Source organism: Lepus europaeus, chromosome 5 (assembly GCF_033115175.1).
Source record: "Lepus europaeus isolate LE1 chromosome 5, mLepTim1.pri, whole genome shotgun sequence".
Lineage (NCBI taxonomy): Eukaryota > Metazoa > Chordata > Mammalia > Lagomorpha > Leporidae > Lepus > Lepus europaeus.
Window position 1 is genome coordinate 18,717,315 of NC_084831.1, and position 18,939 is coordinate 18,736,253.

Genomic DNA, 18,939 nt, shown 5'->3' on the forward strand with positions numbered 1-18,939 from the left:
TTTCTCAAGAATTAGGTCTGGAAGAAGAGTGATTTGACTGAGAAGCTGCGTATGTAAAGTGGCATGAGCCGATGGCACACACGTACCCTTTGCTGGACTTTTTTTCCATTGTGGAGTCATTCAAATACTTAAAATGATTTCCTCATGGTCTCTCACCTTCAGGTGCATGCATCCTGGCAATGGAAACTTTAAAAATTTAATCAACTATTAAGAGAATATTCTTTGAGACTTCGTGTATGTAACTTGATATTTGGCTTAACTAATATCAAATTGATCTCCGCTCATCAAACTTCCAGTGGACCTGTCATCCTGAGCCTTTGAAATTCTTTCATAGCAGTGGCCTTTATTCCCTTATATTAAGGACAATAGACTTACTTCGAGCCACGGGCTGTGACATCAGAAATAATTTATCCTCACCCTATCTTCTCTTTTTCTTTTCTGGGAAGTTTTTGCGTTCAGTGGATTGCAGTGTGCAGTGAGTGAGTGCACTGTCTCTATCGCTGAAGCATTTGAGCTGTTTGTGATCCATTTCCTGCCCAGTGCAGAGGAGGGGGCTAGAAATAATCCTCCTGTGTTCTTAAATAATATAATTACTTTGTTCATCTTCAAAATACTTAAAACCAGTAAGTGGCTCATTGCTAAAGTCAGTACTTTGTCTTGTAACACAAGGACACTTGAACACTAGTGATAACGTGTGTCATGTTTGTGGCCAAAACAAGAATTCCTGTCTTGGACGAGAGAAATACTGAGGCTTGCATCTTCTTTCTCAGACATAGTAGAATAGTTTTCAGCTGGCACCACAGCTCACTAGGCTAATCCTCCGCCTGCGGCACCTGCACCCCAGATTCTAGTCCCGTCGGGGCGCCGGGTTCTGTCCTGGTTGCTCCTCTTCCAGGCCAGCTCTCTGCTGTGGCCCAGGAAGGCAGTGGAGGATGGCCCAAGTGCTTGGGCCCTGCACCCACATGGGAGACCAGGAGGAAGCACCTGGCTCCTGGCTTCGGATCGGCGCAGCGCCGGCTGTAGCAGCCATTTAGGGGGTGAACCAACAGAAGGAAGACCTTTCTCTCTGTCTCTCTCTCTCACTGTCTAACTCTGCCTGTTAAAAAAAAAAGAATAGTTTTCTTTTTCCAGGTCTAATGAGCTGTTCCTCTTAATTTGTTGTGCTTCTGACTTTATCAAAAAATGAATTCTGTTTATATTTTCTTTTAAAAAAATTATTTATTCAAGAGGCAGAGAGAGAGAGAGCGCCTGCTTTTCCATCCTCCAGTTCATTCCCCAAATGCCTGCAGTGGCAGCCGGGACTGGGCCAGACCAGGTCTGAATGGGAAGAACCAATCCGGAGCCAGGAGCCAGGAGCTTCTTCTGGGTCTCCCAAGTGGGTGCAGGGGCCCAAGCACTTGGGCCATCTTCTGCTGCTTTCCCAGGTAGCTGGACCGGAACTGGAGCAGCCAAGACTCAAACTGGCAACCATATGGGATGCCGGCACTGTAGGCAGCAGCTTTACCCACTATGCCACAGCGCCAGCCCCTCACCCCTGCTTTTTATTTTTAAATTACATGTTTCTCTATTACAGTGACCATTCTAGGAGAGTGAATGTTGTTGGAATACAGACTTGAGTTGTCCCATTTTTTTGTGCCATAGTGATTTCTATAAAGAACATCTGACTTAGGATTTTTTTCTGGAGAGCTTCATAAATGTGTTTATAAATTAAGTTTATAAACTGAAAGATTATGAGTTAAGATACTGAGAGTTCTCATAAAGTACATCTGCATTTAAAAATATTTATTTATTTATTTGAAAGGTAGAGTATCAGAGAGAGAGAGAGAGAGAGAGAGAGAGACAAGGAGGGAGAGATCTTCCATCCATTGGTTCATTCCACGACTGGCTGAACCAGCCATGTCTGGGCTACGTTTTTCTCTGCTGTGAGTGACAGGTTCCCGAGTACTCGGCCATTCTCTGCTGACTTCCCAGGCACATTAGCAGGGAGCTGGATCAGAAGCAGAGTAGTCAGAAGTCAAACCAGTACTTTGACATGGGATGCGGGCATTGCAAGCTGTGGATTAACCCACTGCACCACAGTGCGGGACCCACATCTGCTCATTTTTAAAAATCTTGTTTATCTTGGGAGAATTGATGGATCATATAACCTGAATGTGTACATAAGAAGGGGTATCTGGAAGGAACGTACTCACTGAACATCTAATAGGTTGCAAAAGTCTAGGCAGTAGATAAATATGGACTTTGAAGTCGTGGACTTGAATTCAAGTAATATCTGACACTAGTCGTGTGATCTTGAACAGGTCATTTATCTATTTTATAAAATATTTATTTATTTGAAAGGCAGAATTAAAGAAGACAGAGAGATAATACTTTTTTTTTTTAAGATTTATTTTTTATCTGAAAGAATTACAGAGAGAGACAGAAAGAGAAAGGTCTTGCATCCGCTGGTTCACCTCCCAGGTGGCCGCTACAACCAGAGCTAAGCTGATCCAAAGCCAGAAGCCAGGAGCTTCTTCCAGGTCTCCCACATGGGTGCAGGGGCCCAAGCACTTGGGCCATCCTCTGCTTTCACAGGTGCATTAGCAGGGAGCTGGTTTGGAAGTGGAGCAGCCAGGACTTGAACCAGCGCCCATATGGGATGCTGGTGCTGCAAGCCAGGGCTTTAATCTGCTGTGCCAAAGTGCTAGCCCCAAGAGAGAAAATCTCCTATCTGCTGACTTACTCCCCAGATGGCAGCAATGGTCAGGGCAGGGCCAGACTGAAGCCAAGAGCTTCTTCCAGGTTTCCTACGTGGGTAGCACTCAGGGAGCTGGATAGGAAGTGGAGCAGCCAGGATATGAACCAGCACCCATATCGGCGTCACAGATAGTGGCCTTACTTGCTATGGCACAACATCCACCCCGTCATTTATTTATTTAAACCCCAAATTTTTTCATCTGTAAGATGAGACTATTACCTATTTTATAGGGTTGTTAACAAGGAGACTATAGTTCAGCAGTGTCCAAGTTTTTTCTTTTTTAAAAAGATTTTATTTATTTATTTGAGAGGTGGAAAATCAGACAGGGAGAGACAGAGAGGAAGATCTTCCATCCACTGATTCACTCCCCAAATGGCCACAATGGCCGGAGTTGAGCCTATCTGAAGGTAGGAGTCAGGAGCTTCTTCCAGGTCTCCCCTGCAGGTGGCGGGGGCCTAAGCACTTGGGCCATCTGCTACTGGTTTCCCAGGGCACAAGCTGAGATTGGAAGAGGAGCAGGCTCCTCCCTCCCATATGGGATGCCGGCACCACAGGAAGAGGCTTAGCCTGCTACGCCACGCCACAGCGCCGGCCTCCCATTGTCCAAGTTTTTGCTTCCTGCAGTTTCAGTCACTTATGATTAACTGTGGTCCAAAAATATTTAATGGAAAAAATTAGGAATAAAGATTCATAAGTTTTAAATAACTTTTATTGTTATTATAATTTTTCTATTTATCATTAGCTAGTGCTTATTTCTTACTGTGCCTAGTTTATAAATTAAGCATTATCATAGATATGAATGAGGAGAAAAAAACATAGAGTATGTCAGGTTCAGTACTATCTGTGGTTTCGGGCATCCACTAGGGGTCTTGGAACATGGCCCTTGTGGATAAGGGGAGACTGCTGTCACTGAGATAAGTCACATAAAATACTTCGTTTAGCATAATGCCTGATACTGACAAATTGCCCCCAAAGCTGTTTACTGTTACACTATTGCTGTTGTGTTTTTATCTTCATTATCTTATTTAGCACCAGTGAGTGTTAGCTTCCATTTATCACGTGAGGAAGCCAAGGTTGCCAGAGACTTACTTGGCTTGATAGAGACCTGTGTCTGTGTAACTCCAGAACCTATGCTCTTGTTTCTTTATATTGTGCCATTTTATCCTTTAAACAATTTTGTTTGTTTATTTTCTTTTGAAAGGCAGAGTGGTAGATATGGGGGAGAAATGGAGGGAGAGGGAGAGAGAGATCTCTTTGATGTACTGGTTTTCTCCCTAAGTGCCGGGAACAGTAGGGCTGAGCCAGGCTGAAGCCAGGAGCCAAGAACTTCCAGATCTCCCACGTGGGTGGCAGGAACTCAAGTTCTTGGGCCACCATCTGCTGCCTCCCAGGTGCAGTAGCAGGCAGCTGGCTGGGACGCAGAAGCGTGCCTTAATGCCGGAACTCCTGATATGGGATGTGGGCACCCAAGTAGCCACTTCACTCGCTGCACTTAACGCCCATCCCACGCCACCGTTCCTGAATGGTACTTATGTGCAGTAGTTTATTTAATACTCTCAAACCCTATTCTACGTGTAGGACAAGTGTCATTTTCTTCATTTTCCAGGTGAAGCAGTAGGTGCCAGGCATGTCTTGCCCAAGGCCCATTAAACTTTTTCCTTCTCAAAATGGGAATCTCTATTAAATAAAAAAAATGAAAATAGATGAGAACTTAATACAGAATGTGATGCTAGACCAGGATATGTCTATTTGTGAGTATAAACGACATTAGTGGGATAATGACTGATTAGAATTACATCTGTAGGCTGGACAATAGTGTTATGTGAATGTTCATTTCTTGCTTTTGCTAATTGTACTGTGGCTACATAAGTGAATGTCCTCATTTTGGAGATATTTAGGGATAAAGGGGCATTATGTCTAAAATTTATTTTCAGAGGGTTTAGAAAAAAATATGTTTACACATATAGGGAGAGAGTGTTAACAGACACTTGATAAAATGTTTTTATCAAGTGTTTTACATGGAATCTCGATGAAATAAGGGAATTCTTTGTACCATTTTTGCAGTTTTCCATAAATCTGAAATCATTTCAAAATGAAAAGTTAAATAACACGTGCCAGTTATAAAAAAGCGTAAGCAATCTGACAGTGTCTAATAATGATTTCCTTGTCAAAGCCCATAGTAGTTCTGCCCCAGGATTCTTGCTGTTGTATAATTTATAACTATAGTTTATTTTTTCTGTATAAACAAGTGTATTGCTTTCCCAACAAAAACAGGATCCCTTCTTATCGTCCACTTCTTCACCCAGAGACTCACCTGACGCATTGAGCAGCAGCCCAGGGCCCAGGTAGCATGACCGCTGTGCTCTGCAGACTCTCGCCCTGTCTCTTTATCCTTTCAGCGGTGCTCTGAGCCCAGTGAGTCCCTGTTCCTCAGGTTCTGTCCTGTGAAGTGCCAGGCGCCTGCCTCACAGTTGTGAGGATAAAATGAGGAAATTACCATGAGAGCATTTGGAAAAGTTGCAAGTATGAATAAATGCAAAGTGTAATTAAGTAGATTATCACTATTGATGATAGGACTGTATATTGGATGACTTTGCAGCGTGAGTCTCTAGTGTTTATACGATGCTAGCACACTTTTCCTAGGGCCTCTGGGTTGTTTTGCTTCTTTATCCTTCTCCCTCCCAGCCTACATAGATTCTACGTGGTGTTAAGTGTTTTTGAAGCAGAAAGGGTAAACCCCAAGCTCCCCTCTTGTGTGAGGTTACAGAACCTGTGTTGAATGTTCTGTGTTCTCTGTGGTCCTTTATGGAAACCACTGCCGCGGGCCAGCACTGAGCTCAGCGGTGGGAGCTCTGATGGCAGCACTGTCACCCCGTATCATAGTGCCAGTTCGAGTCCTTACTCCTTTGCTTCTGATCCAGCTTCCTGCTCATATACCTGGGAAGGCAACAGAAGACGACCCAAGTGCTTGGGCCCCTGCCAAGCGCTCTCCTGTGGGAGACCAGGATGCAGTTCATGGCCCTCGGCTTCAGGCTGGCCCAGTCCTGGCTGTTGCAGTCACTTGGGGAGTGAACCAGCAGATGGAAAATCTCTGTGTTTCTGTGTCCCCCTCTTTTTCAGATGCTCTGCCTTTGAAATAAATAAATGCATTTTAATTAATTTTTTAAAAACTATGCAACAGAATTCTCGAAAGCTTTTTTAGCAATTTCCATCATGAGTAATTTTTCTTCTTTTAAACTGTTAGATATGTCATTTCAGTGGCTGTGTGTCTGTGTGTGTGAGTGTGTGCGTGTGTAGGTGACTCTGGAATGATCCCCTTTGCAGTCTGCAGAAGGCTTAGAAAAGAGAAGTATTGAACAGCGTGGATCTTCCCTCTTTCCTGGATTTTACACAAGAATGTGCTTGGAGAATCAGCAGTGGCTCTAGTCTATTTTATCTTGAGGCTCACACATCATTTCCCATAATCTAGCATTTCTCAATTTTATCTTTCATTTTAGAACCTCTCTCTCTCTTTTTTTTTTTTTTTTTTGGACAGGCAGAGTGCACAGCGAGAGAGAGAGAGACAGAGAGAAAGGTCTTCCTTTTGCCGTTGGTTCACCCTCCAATGGCCACCACGGTCGGCGCACTGCGGCCAGCGCACCGCGCTGATCCAAAGGCAGGAGCCAGGTGCTTCTCCTGGTCTCCCATGGGGTGCAGGGCCCAAGCACTTGGGCCATCCTCCACTGCACTCCCTGGCCACAGCAGAGAGCTGGCCTGGAAGAGGGGCAACCGGGACAGGATCGGTGCCCCGACCGGGACTAGAACCTGGTGTGCCGGTGCCGCAAGGTGGAGGATTAGCCTGTTGAGCCATGGCGCCGGCCAGAACCTCTTTATGCTCATAAAAATGATCAAAGAGCTTTCATTTATATGAAATTTACCTATCAAAATTTACTTTGAAATTAGAAGTGAGAAAAATTTAAACATTCTGTTAGTTCATTTTTAAATAGCAATAATAAACCTATGAAAAAATGATGAAATTTACATTTTTGCATATCTCTTTAATGTCTGGTCTAATAGAAGATGCCTTGAGAGGCCGTTGTTGTGTAGTCGGTAAAGACTCCGCCTGTGGGGCTGGCGCCATGGCTCACTTGGCTAATCCTCCACCTGTGGTGCCAGCATCCCATATGGGCACTGGGTTCTAGTCCCAGTTGCTCCTCTTCCAGTCCAGCTCTCTGCTGTGGCCCAGGAAGGCAGTGGAGGATGGCCCAAGTGCTTGGACCCCTGCACCCGCATGGGAGACCAGGAAGAAGCACCTGGCTCCTGGCTTCGGATTGGTGCAGCGCCGGTCGTGGCGGCCATTTAGGGGGTGAACCAACGGAAGGAAGGTCTGTCTCTTTCTCTCTCACTATCTGTAACTCTACCTGTCAAAAAAATAAATAAATAAATCTTAAAAAAAAAAAAAAAAGACTCCGCCTGTAACTCCAGCATCCCATGTGGATGCCAGTTCCAGTCACAGCTGCTCCACTTTTTTTTTTTTTTTTTTAAGATTTATTTATGGCTAATCCTCTGCCTGTGGTGCCGGCACCCTGGGTTCTAGTCCCGGTTGGGGCACTAGATTCTGTCCTGGTTGCTCCTTTTCCAGTCCAGCTCTCTGCTGTCACCCGGGAAGGCAGTGGAGGATGGCCCAGGTCCTTGGGCCCTGCACCCGTGTAGGAGACCTGGCTCCTGGCTTCGGATCGGCGCAGCGCCGGCTGTAGTGGCCATTTGGGGGGTGAACCAACGGAAGGAAGACCTTTCTCTCTGTCTCTCTCTCTCTCACTGCCTAACTCTGCCTGTCAAAAAAAGAGATTTATTTATTTATTTGAAAGTCAGAGTTACACACAGAGAGAAGGAGAGGCAGAGAGAGAGAGAGGTCTTCCATCCGCTGGTTCACTCCCCAGTTGGCTGCAACTACCAGAGCTGAGACGATCCGAAGCCAGAAACCAGGAGCTTCTTCCGGGTCTCCCATTCAGGTGCAGGGGCCCAAGGATTTGGCCCATCTTCTACTGCTTTCCTAGGCCATAGCAGAGAGTTGGATTGGAAGTAGAACAGCCAGGATGTGAACTGGCACCCATAGGAGATGCCGGCACTATAGATGGCAGCTTTACCTGCTATGCCACAGTGCCAGCCCCATGCTGCGCTCTGATCCAGCTCCCTGCTAATGCTCCTGGGAAAGCAGTGGAGGATGACCCAAGTGCTTGGGTCCCTGTACCATGTAAGAGATCCGGAGGGTCTATTTTTTTTTTTTTTTTTCAGATGGAAAGATGATGCACAGGTGACTGGGAAGAAAATCTGAACAAAGCAGCATCAATAAAGATAACAAACAGCTTCTGCCTAAAGGATCCCCGTCCACCACTTCTAAGTGGTGCTGACTGCCAGATCCCCAGTCCCTTTGGCCTGCTTACTGCTGGCTCTGACTCAACAGTGGTTCTGAAGACGTTTTGTTTTGTTTTGTTTTTTAAACATTTATTTTGTTTTTACTTAACAGGCAGAGTGACACAGAGTGAGTGAGATTGAGAATGTCTTCCATCTGCTGGTTTACTCCCCAAATAGCCTCAAGAGCCTGGGCTGGGCCAGGCAGAAGCCAGGAGCTAGGAACTCCATCTGTATTCTCTGTGGGTGGCAGGGACCCAAACCCTTGGGCCATCTTCTGCTGCCTTACCAGGCACATTAGCAGGGAGCTGGATTGGAAGGAGAGCAGCTGGGACTCAAACTGGCAGTCTGATATGTGATGCCAGCATTGTAGACTGGGGTTTAACCTGCTAAGCCACAGCACTGGCCTCTCCTATCTTCCTTGTAACTGTGTAGTTTGGGTCAAAGCTCTATTGTCAATCCTAAATACTCCTCTGTACTACAAATCATTCATTCAACAGCTATTTATTGGGGAAGACAGTTTGTAAGTTCCTGTAGTGCAGTGTACAAGGTGCTGTACTGGACACTGGGCAGACAAAGCCAGGAACAAACGGGCAGCTCCTGTGATCTGTCGGCTTTACATATAAACAGCTAATTACACACAATGTCATTGAATTATAATTGTGATTAATTGTTCTTATAGTATAGAATGTTATGCAAGCACTCAGTAGGGTTCTAGTACTTTGAGATCAAGGAGACTCCTTGTGAGAAAGTAGTGATCATGCTGTGTGCAGAAGGATGATGGCAATGGGAGTGCTTCATGTAGGTTTAATTGTGGTTACGTAGGGATCTTCTCTGTGATTCAGAAAGAGATGCAGGAAAATGGAAGAACTGACCCTGGACAGGTTGAGGGGTGGACAGTCAACAGTTTGGAGATAAGTACTGGTGTCTGATGAGAGCATTGTCTTCTGAGACTTGGCAGAATTGAGTTGCAGTTCCATAGTAGTGAGAAGTCTGTACTAAAGACCAGCTATCCTAGTCTGCTTCTGTAGCTGTGACTGAATACTGAGACTGGATAATTTATGAAGAAATTATTTCTTATGGCTCTGGATACCGAGAAGTCCAGGAGCATGGCACAGCGTCTGTTCAGCACCAGTGAGGGCCTTCTTGCGGCAAGATACGGCCAGATAGAGCCTCTGAGTGTCAGCTAAGGCCTCTTTCTTTTTTTTTTTTTTTTTTTTTTTTTTAAAGAGCTGTTGATTTATTTGAAAGGCAGAGTTACAGAGCAAGATCTTCTGTCTACTGGTTTACTTCCCAAATGGCCAAAATGGCTGGAGCTGAGCCAGGCCAAAGCTGGGAACCTGGAGCTCCATCTGGGTCTCTCATGTGGGTGTCAGGGGCCAAGCACTTGGGCCATCTTTCTCTGCCTTCCCAGGCACATTAGCAGGGAACTGGATCAGAAGTGGAGCAGCCAAGACTCAAACCAACTCTCATATGGGATGGCAGCATTGCAAGTGATGGCTTAACCCACTTTGCGGCACATTGGCCCCTCTTCCTCATATGCAGCCACCAGTCCTATCACAACTTTATCTGAGCACAAAGGCTCGCCCTCCAAATACTGTCAATATGAGGATTTAGGGATTAAGTTCCTTCTTTTATGTATTTTATTTTTATTTTTTAATTTTTAAAAAAAAATTATTTATTTATTTGAAAGTCAGAGTTACACAGAGAGAGAAGGAAAGGCAGAGGCTGGGGGGGGGGGGTCTTCCATCCGCTAGTTCACTCCCCAGTTGGCCACAATGGCCAGAACTGTGCCGATCTGAAGCTAGGAGCCAGAAGCCTCTTCTGGGTCTCCCACACAGGTGCAGGGGCCCAAGGACTTGGGCCATCTTCTGCTTTCCCAGGCCATAGCAGAGAGCTGCATCTGAAGTGGAGCAGCCAGGACGCAAACTGGCGCCCATAGGAGATGCCGGCACTGCAGGCAGCGGCTTTACCTGCTACGCCACAGTGCTGGCCCGTCTTTTTTTATTTTTTTTAAGATTTTATTTATTTGAGAGGCAGAGTTACAGAGAGTGAGAGAGAAAGAGAGAGAGAGAGAGGTCATGGGGCCGGCACTGTGGCATAGTGGGTAGAGCTTCCACTTGCAGTGCCAGCATCCATATGGGCAACAATTCGAGTCCCAGCTGCTCCACTTCCGATTCAGCTCTCTGGTATGGCCTGGGAAAGCAGTGGAAGATGGCTCAAGTCCTTGGGCCCCTGCATCCGAATGGGAGACCCGGAAGAAGCTCCTGGCTCTTGGCTTTGTATCGACACGGCTCTGGCCATCATGACCATCTGGGGAGCAAACCAGTGGATGGAAGACCTCTCTTTCTCTCTTTCTTTCTCTTTCTGCCTCTACCTCTGTAACTCTGCCTTTCAAATAAATAAATAAATCTTTAAAAGAGAGAGAGAGAGAGAAAGTCTTCCACCTGCTGGTTCACTCCCCATGTGACCATGACGACCAAAGCTGGGTCAATCCAAAGCCAGGAGCCAGGAGCTTCTTCTGGGTCTCCCACTTGGGTGCAGGGGCCCAAGCACTTGGGCCATCCTCCACTGCTTTCCCAGGCACATTAGCAGGGAGCTGGCCACAGCACTGGCCCCAGAGATTAAGTTTCAACGTGAGTCTCAGAGGGACATTCAAACTATGGTACCAGTGCTCCTCAAATTTCGATTTATGCACAAATGGCCTAGGGATCACATTAAAATGCAGGCTTAGAGTAAGCAGGGCTGAGGTGGGTCCAGAAATTCTGCTTTTCTAAAATGCTCACACATGATGCTGATGCTGCTGGTTTGTTGGCCATACTCTGAGTAACCAGACTGAGTAGAAATGGCCAGTGTGAGACTTCAGCAGAGGCACAAGCCATACAGGGATTAGATGAATATTCTAGAGGTGATGCCCAGTGGAGGAAATAATAGATAACAGAAGATAAAGCTGTTTGGTGGTGGAAGCATCACGCTTTGTTCTGAGCACTAGAGACGATTCACTTAGGACTGAGACAGATTGCTACCACTGCAGCTCTGAAATATTCCATAGACTCATTTCTGCGGTGAGGACCGAGCGAGTGGAATGTCCACTAGTCTGGCTAGGGAAAAGCTCAGCCAGCTAGGATTGATGGTCATCCCGTGTGATTATGTGGGCTCCAGAGCACGAGCCAGGTGACAAGCAGCTAGAGATCCTGGAGAGAAGGTGCAGTACGCCTGGAAAAAGAAGCTTGTTCAGTACTGCTTCTCATTAATCATAGGTTGATCATCAGAGATTAGTCCATAACTGGAAAGTGTCATTAAATACTCAGGTAAAAAAAAAACTGATTTAAATGTAGGAATAGAACAGGGGGAAGCAAAAAACAAACTTGGGCTGACATTGTGATGTAGCACGTTAAGCTGCCACCTACAACACTGGCATCCCATATGGGTACCGGTTTGAGTCCCAGCTGCTCCTCTTCCTATACAATTTTCTGCTAATGCTCCTGGGAAAGCAGTGGAAGACCAATCACATAGGTCCCTGCACCCACATGGAGGACCTGGAAGAAGCTCCTGGCTCCTGGCTTTGGGTCAGCTCAGCTCTAGCTGTTGAGGCCATTTAGGGTGTGATGGAAGATGGAAGACTCTTTCTCTCTCTCTCTCTGTCTCTCTCTCTGTCTCTCTCTCTGTCTCTCTCTCTGCCTCTGTTTCTCTGTAACTCTGCCTATCAAATAAATAAAATAAATCTCGGAGCTGGCGCCGTGGCTACTTGGTTAATCCTCTGCCTGTGGCGCCAGCATCCCATATGGGTGCCAGGTTCTAGTTCCGGCTGCTCCTCTTCCAGTCCAGCTCTCTGCTGTGGCCCGGAAGGGCAGTGGAGGATGGCCCAAGTGCTTGGGCCCCTGAACCTGCGTGGGAGACCAGAAGGAAGCATCTGACTCCTGGCTTCAGATCAGTGCAGCGCCAGCAGTGGCGGCCATTTGGGGAGTGAACCAACGGAAGGAAGACCTTTCTCTCTGTCTCTCTCTCTCACTGTCTATAACTCTGTCAAATAAATTAAAAAATAAAAAATAAATTTAAAAAAACCCACAAGCCTTATGTCTACTTTGAAAGAATCATTGCCATTAAACCTAATATTTGCATATGCCTTTTCTTTACTTCCCTGGTACCCAGAATAGAAGATTAGAAGGCTGCAAAAAGGCATTATTGGTTTCCTGAATTACTTTAGAAAATGCCTTTTTATTGTAGTTATGCTTTATAATTTTGTTCAATATATTTTGTAGTTTCTAGAAAATTCATTTGGATCTGAGAATCAAAGTAACATCCCTTCAAGCTATAACAATGAACTATGTACATAAAGCTGTTTGATATGTATCATATTTTCTTTATGGCTTAAAAGAAAAATTTTGAAATGCCACATGTTAAAGCCCTGTTTAGTTTTCCTCCCTTTTGGAATGACGTCTTTTCAGATTGGTCAAAATCTTAGGACCTTCACAGTGTGGAAGGAGAGGTACTAGTGGGTCTCTATTCTAGTGAGCAGTGAGCCATCTTTTAACTTCTGTCCAGGCACCTGCAGAATGAGGAGCCATGATTTACTGCTGCGGAAGACTGACTATTGAGTCAGCTTTCTTTTTAAGAATTTTTTTGAAAGGCATAGAGAGAAGGGGAGAGACAGAGAAAGAGATCTTCCATCCACTGGTTACTCCCCAGATGGCAGCAAGGACCTCCATTCAGGTCTCCCACATGGGTGGCGGGGTGGGCTATCTTCTGCTTTCCCAGGTACATTAGCAGGGAGCTGGATCTGAAGTGGAACAGCTGGACTTGAACCAGCACTCTGATATGGGACACCAGCTTTGCGGGCAGCAGCTTAACCACTGTGCCAAAATGCTGGCCCCAGGCAGCTTTGTTAAACTTTCTAAAACTATAAGACTGAAGTGACTTGATAGAATTAAAGATTAACTCAACAGAGAAAATCAGCTTTGTTAATTAGGTTCCTTGAGAGGCAGAGTTACAGAGAGAGATGGGGAGAGAGAGAGAGAGAGGTCTTCCATCTGCTGGTTCACTCCCCAAATGGTCACAGTGGCCAGCGCTGAGCTCATCTGAAGCCAGGAGCCAGGAGCTTCTTCCAGGTCTCCCACACGGGTGCAGGGGCCCAAGCACTTGGGCCATCTTCCACTGCTTTCCCAGGCCATTCCCAGAGAGCTGGATCAGAAGAGGAGCAGGTGGAACTCGAACTGGCATATATATGGGATGCTGGCACTGCAGGCAGAGGCTTAGCCCACTGCACCACAGTGCCGGCCCCTAGGTTGTCTCTTGTTTTGAGAGACAAGCCCTCCTGAAAGGGGAGCCAGAGGAAACCTAAAGGAATTGCATATGTTAATGAAAGATGAAGTTTCCTTAGACATCTGGACTTAGAAACTGTGACTCAGTAAGAACTGGGTGTCAAGGAACATCAAAGGTATGAAAGAAATTTCTTGAAAAGAAACAAAATATATAAAGAACCTCCTAGCTTTGATATTACAGGCTTGGGGAAGAGTAGTCACTCACAAAGATGCTCCTTTTTGTGTTGCCTTAGCTTAAATGATTAGCTTTTTTTTTTTTTTTAAAGAACATCTTCAGGATTCTTTTTTTTTTTTAAAGATTCATTTATTTATATGAAAGTCAGAGTTACATAGAGAAGGAGAAATGTAGAGAGAGACAGAGAGAGTCTATCCGATGATTCACTCCCCAATTGGCCGCAACGGCCGGAGCTGCGCTGATGCGAAGCCAGGAACCAGGAACTTCTTCTGGATCTCCCCACGTGGGTGCAGGGGTCCAAGGACTTGGGCCATCCTCTACTGCTTTCCCAGGCCATAGCAGAGAGCTGGATCAGAAGTGGAGCAGCTGGGACTTGAACCAGCACCCGTATGGATGCCGGCATTGCAGGTGGCGGCTTTTTTACCCACTGCACCACAGCACCAGACCCAATGATTAGGTTTTGTAGACATTCAACAGACTTCTGTTCTCTGGTTAGTGCTGTCTAAACAGGGAAAAGCAATGTTGCCAACCTGACTGAACGCCTGCTGTGTCTAGGGGGCATTTGGGGCAGATGGCAGCTGGTGATACTGTTGCTTCTCCGCCCAGGAAGTGGTAGCACCTAGACAGGAGGGGTGGGTCTCATCAGTTCCCTCCCAGGCAGCTCCATGGGAAACAGGATTAGTCAGGAAAACATCTGCATTTTCATGCCATTTTTGAGATGCCTTAGAAACGTGGTAGAGACTGATATTCTGTCTTCAATACCTAGAAGCAGTTCTGGACACAGGAAAAAGTCTTTTTGCCTTAAAATATAGCAGCTTGGACATCTAGCTTCCAACTAGGTTTGTGTTCCTGGATACCTGCATGGCTCAGTTGTTCCTTCTGATAAACGAGCCTTGCGCTCCACTGGGTGGTTATGGATTTAATGAGTGAGAATGAGAGCTCTGTCCTCATCTGGCCAACGAAACTGGTAAAATGAAATTGAAAGGTGCGACTTGGGCTCCAGCTGTGTTCTTTTGCTTCACTTTGGGTTCCCTGGTTTCAGAGCACATTTCTTAAATAGAAACTTATCAAACCCAAAGGAAGTTCTAAGAATTAATCCTAGGTGAGAAGTTGTGTATCATCATGGGTACTGTGCGACTGAGGGTCATGTATGTTTGTTCTTAACGTGCTTTACCTGTGTGGCTTCAGAAGGCTCAGAAACTCTCAGTGATGAATTTTGCTTTTGTTTTCTTTTTTCCCCCAAACTATATAAGCCCTTTTGTATGTCATTGAAATGTATTTTAAAATCATAATTTTGGGGGCTGGCGCCATGGCATAGCAGGTAAGGCCGCCGCCTGCAGTGCTGGCATCCCATATGGGTGCCGGTTCGAGACCCGGCTGCTCCACTTCTGATCCAGCTCTCTGCTATGGCCTGGGAAAGCAGTGGAAGATGGCCCAAGTCCTTGGGCCTCTGTACCCACATGGGAGACCCAGAGGAAGCTCCTGGCTCCTGGCTTCAGATCGGCACCCTCTCTTTCTCTCTCTCTGCCTCTCCTTCTCTGTGAAACTGTTACTTTCACTGTTATTTCAAGTAAAATAAATAAATCTTAAAAAAAAAATCATGATTTTGTTGGTGGTGGTTAGCTCTAGCCAAAGTCAAAGTGAATTTTAGATATATCCAACCCAAGTATTTCAGGAAACATAAGTTGATTCATTTGACAGGTCAAGACAGAGAATCTCCCGTTTGCTGGTTCACTCCCCAAATGCCTGCAAAGCCAGGATCCCTGAACTCAATCAAGGTCTCCCATGTGGGTGACAGAGACCCAACTTGAGCCATCACCTGCCGCCTTCTGTGATGTACATTAGCAGGAAGCTGGACTGGAGGCAGAGCCAGGACTTGGACCCAGGCATAGTGACAGGAATGCAGGCATCCAAAACCTTGTCTTAGTGGCCGTACCACACTCTCACCCATCCCAGGAAACCCATTTTTAATAAATTTTACCTTCAAAATTGGTGGGCTTGGGGATGCAGAAAATAGAAGCTTACTAACTGGTAGAATCTAAAGGTTTCTAATGAACTGGAAGGTGGACTTACAGATTATATTAAAAATTTTTAATCTATGAGCTTACCTTGTATTGAGCTGTTGCAGTGGTTAGATATGTGTCCAAAGTGTCTTGTCAAAGCATATTTTGGTTTAACATAAACCAGAAGAAACTGAACACATTGACACCTCAGCTAGAGCATAGTTTGGATGCTTAAGGATTTTTTTTTTTTTTCATTAATGCACATTTTTGTGCCCTCACAGCCTTTGGTGATGACTGGCAACTGCTCCTGAAGTTGGTTTCTATTTTGGGGAAGTCATTTGGTTTTTGTTTGGTTAGTGCTGATGAATATTACATAGATGCGCAGGAGGAGAAAGGAGAAAACAGGCAGAATTCCTGAAGCATGGAGGGATGTGCGTGAAGAATTGCAAAGACTATTCAAACAGGTGTAGGAAGGGCGGGGAAACAACAAATGTGAAGGCTTTTCAGCTGTGACATTCTCTTCTAATGAGCAGCTTGAAAGCCATAATTTTGAATGTTGCAGTAGTTTAAAGTCAGACACTTAGCACATTTTTTAAAATAGTGGTAAGATCTTAATGTTTTTTCCTCATCTCAAATGGAATTAAGCATTTTTTGGCCATCATCTTAACTTGGTTGGTGTGGCTCTCAGAATGAGCACCAGGACTTTGGAAATTCAGATGGTCCATGGAAGCATCTCTTTCTATGCCTTATCATCATTGTTTTCACGGTATATGTAGAGAATTTTTAATCTCTTTTAGAGAGAATCAGCACATTGTCTCTTTATTAATTCTTCATACATGACCTCAAGTTAATTCTTTATTTTTATATTTTGCAGTACATTTTTATACCTGAAATTCCTGGTAGTGTGGGCACTTGTCCTCCTGGCAGATTTTGTCCTGGAGTTCAGATTTGAATACCTGTGGCCATTCTGGCTTTTCATCAGAAGCGTCTATGACTCCTTCAGATACCAGGGACTGGTATGTGTACTAATGCTGCTCTCCATGTGTGAGGGATTTAATTTCCCTTCTAAGAAGATCTTCAATGTCTGAGAGTGAACTGCTTAAAGTAGATACTATTAAGCAATACTTGGGTGACTATATTGGGATGAGCTAATAAAACCTGTGGACTGAAGGGGCTGGGCAGAGGACTTTGGTCGAAAGACAGAGTAGTGGAAGAAGCAGTGCTTGCCCGGTCCTAGACCTGTTTCTGAAGCCTCTGCCACGGTGTTAGTGACTGGATTCGAGTCGGTACAGAGTTCTTAATTGTTTTGGGTCTCAGGACCTCTTTATACACTGAAAAATTATTGAGAACTCCAAAGATGTTTTGGTAATGTGAACTACATTTATCCATATTTACTGTTAGAAATTAAAACAAAAAATTTAAAAGCATTCGTTCATATTTATTAATTCTGTTAAGATTTATTAATTCATTAAAAATAACTAATAAGTATCATGTTAATACAAACTACATTTTAAATGAAAAATAACTTTTCAAGATAAATAGAAGAGTGGCTCCATTTTGCAGACCTCTTGACTGTCTTGGCTCAATAAAGACAGCTGAATCTCGTACCTCCTTCAGAACTTTGTTACATTAGAACAGCTCATGTAACTTCTAGAAAATTCTACCCTTTTATGAGTGAATGAGCATGAACAAGGCAGATAACATCCTACTGTTATTATGAGAATCCTTTTGAACTCGGATGCCCACTGAGAGAAACTCAGAGATACCCCACTCCCCCTCCCAGGAATCCCTGGACTGTATTTTGAGAACTACTGGCTTAGGGCAAGGACACAGACTTAGGCTTCTTCCCTTGGTTTTTGTGTTAGTTCTACTGTGTGCTACAGCCACAGATTACAACTGTAACTCTCCTACCCAGCCCTGGTACTTTTTTAGAAATCCATGCTCTTACCTTTTTAATCCATGTTTTATATGGTTGATTTTAAGGGTTTAGAATTTCCTGTTAACTTTCTCTGCAGTTACCACTTAGTGGTTTCAATGATTTTGTCCAATGTGCTTTTAGTAACCTCTGTTTGAAAACAGTAAGTCCTAAGATGTGTTTTTAATTTTGTTTTGTTTTTCTTTTTAGGCCTTCTCAGTATTTTTTGTTTGTGTAGCATTCACGTCAAATATAATATGTCTGCTGTTCATCCCCATACAGTGGCTTTTTTTTGCTGCTAGCACATACGTGTGGGTTCAGTATGTGTGGCATACAGGTAAGTCCAAACACTTCCTTAGGGGGAATAAAATCCTAGATCCAGGTTTTTAAAATCTGATAATTTCTTTGAATAAATTATTTAGCGTGGAGTTTAATGTGAACTTTTAAAATTTCTTTTATTTATGTAGTTTATTTGAGAGGCAGAGAGAGAGAGAGATCAGTCCTCCGTCTGCTGGTTCACTCCCCAAATACCTACAACAGCCAGGCTAGTCCAAGCTGAAGGAACTCAGGCCAGGTCTCCCATGTAGGTGGCAGGCACTCCACTACTTGAACCATTATTTGCGGCCTCCCAAGGTGCACATTAGTGAGGAACTGGAATCAGGAGCAGAGCCAGGACTTGAACCCAGGCACTCGGAACAGAGTATAGCATCCCAGGTGGTGTCTATTTGGTCAGGTCAAATGGCTGACCCTAATGTGGACATTTTAAAGTTATTTCTTCCTAATAGATTGTATGCCTTTACAAATATATTTTATCTTTTTTATTATTTGAATCAAATGTTTAAGCTTTTAAAAGATTTGATATTTTGATTGTATGCATTTCAACTACCAACTCTCATTGTATAGATACTCACTTACAAAAAGTTTAAATGATTTCTGTTTAGATTTACATGAGGACAGCCATGTGCTAAGTAAGGCAAATGTTCATGGAATTTCATCCTGAAAAGAGTGTCAGAGGTCATTTAAGTAAACCATTCGTTTGGTACAAGAATACCCACAGTGTCCCTCTGGCACATAGTAGTTTTACTCCTGAATAAAAACATATAGTGACAAAAAGCTTTTTTTCCTGGCACACTTGTCCATTTTGGAGCAACTATAATATAAAATTCTTGCTCATATTGAGCTAAAATTTTCCTACAACAGTTTTTTTTTTTTAATTTGTTTTATTTATTTGAAAAACTGTGGGAGAGAGAGGGAGGGGAGGAGAGTGGGAGGGAGAGGCGGAGCTCCTCCATCCGCTGGTTCACTCCCCAAATGACTGCAACTGCCAGGGTTGGGCCAGGATGAAGCCAGGAGCCAGAACCTCCATCCTGGTCTCCATGTAGGTGTCTGGGACCCAA

The 18,939-nt window shown here is 44.5% G+C and overlaps 1 protein-coding gene across 1 annotated transcript in view; it reads left to right on the forward strand.

Annotated features, from left to right (window-relative positions):
- Positions 1-18,939, forward strand: part of MACO1 (macoilin 1) — a 74,022-nt gene that overhangs the window by 5,952 nt on the left and 49,131 nt on the right. Inside the window, exons 2-3 of the mRNA XM_062190658.1 lie at positions 16,502-16,643; positions 17,753-17,879. Coding sequence (XP_062046642.1) covers positions 16,502-16,643; positions 17,753-17,879 — 269 coding nt within the window. The remainder of the gene's footprint in view (positions 1-16,501; positions 16,644-17,752; positions 17,880-18,939) is intronic.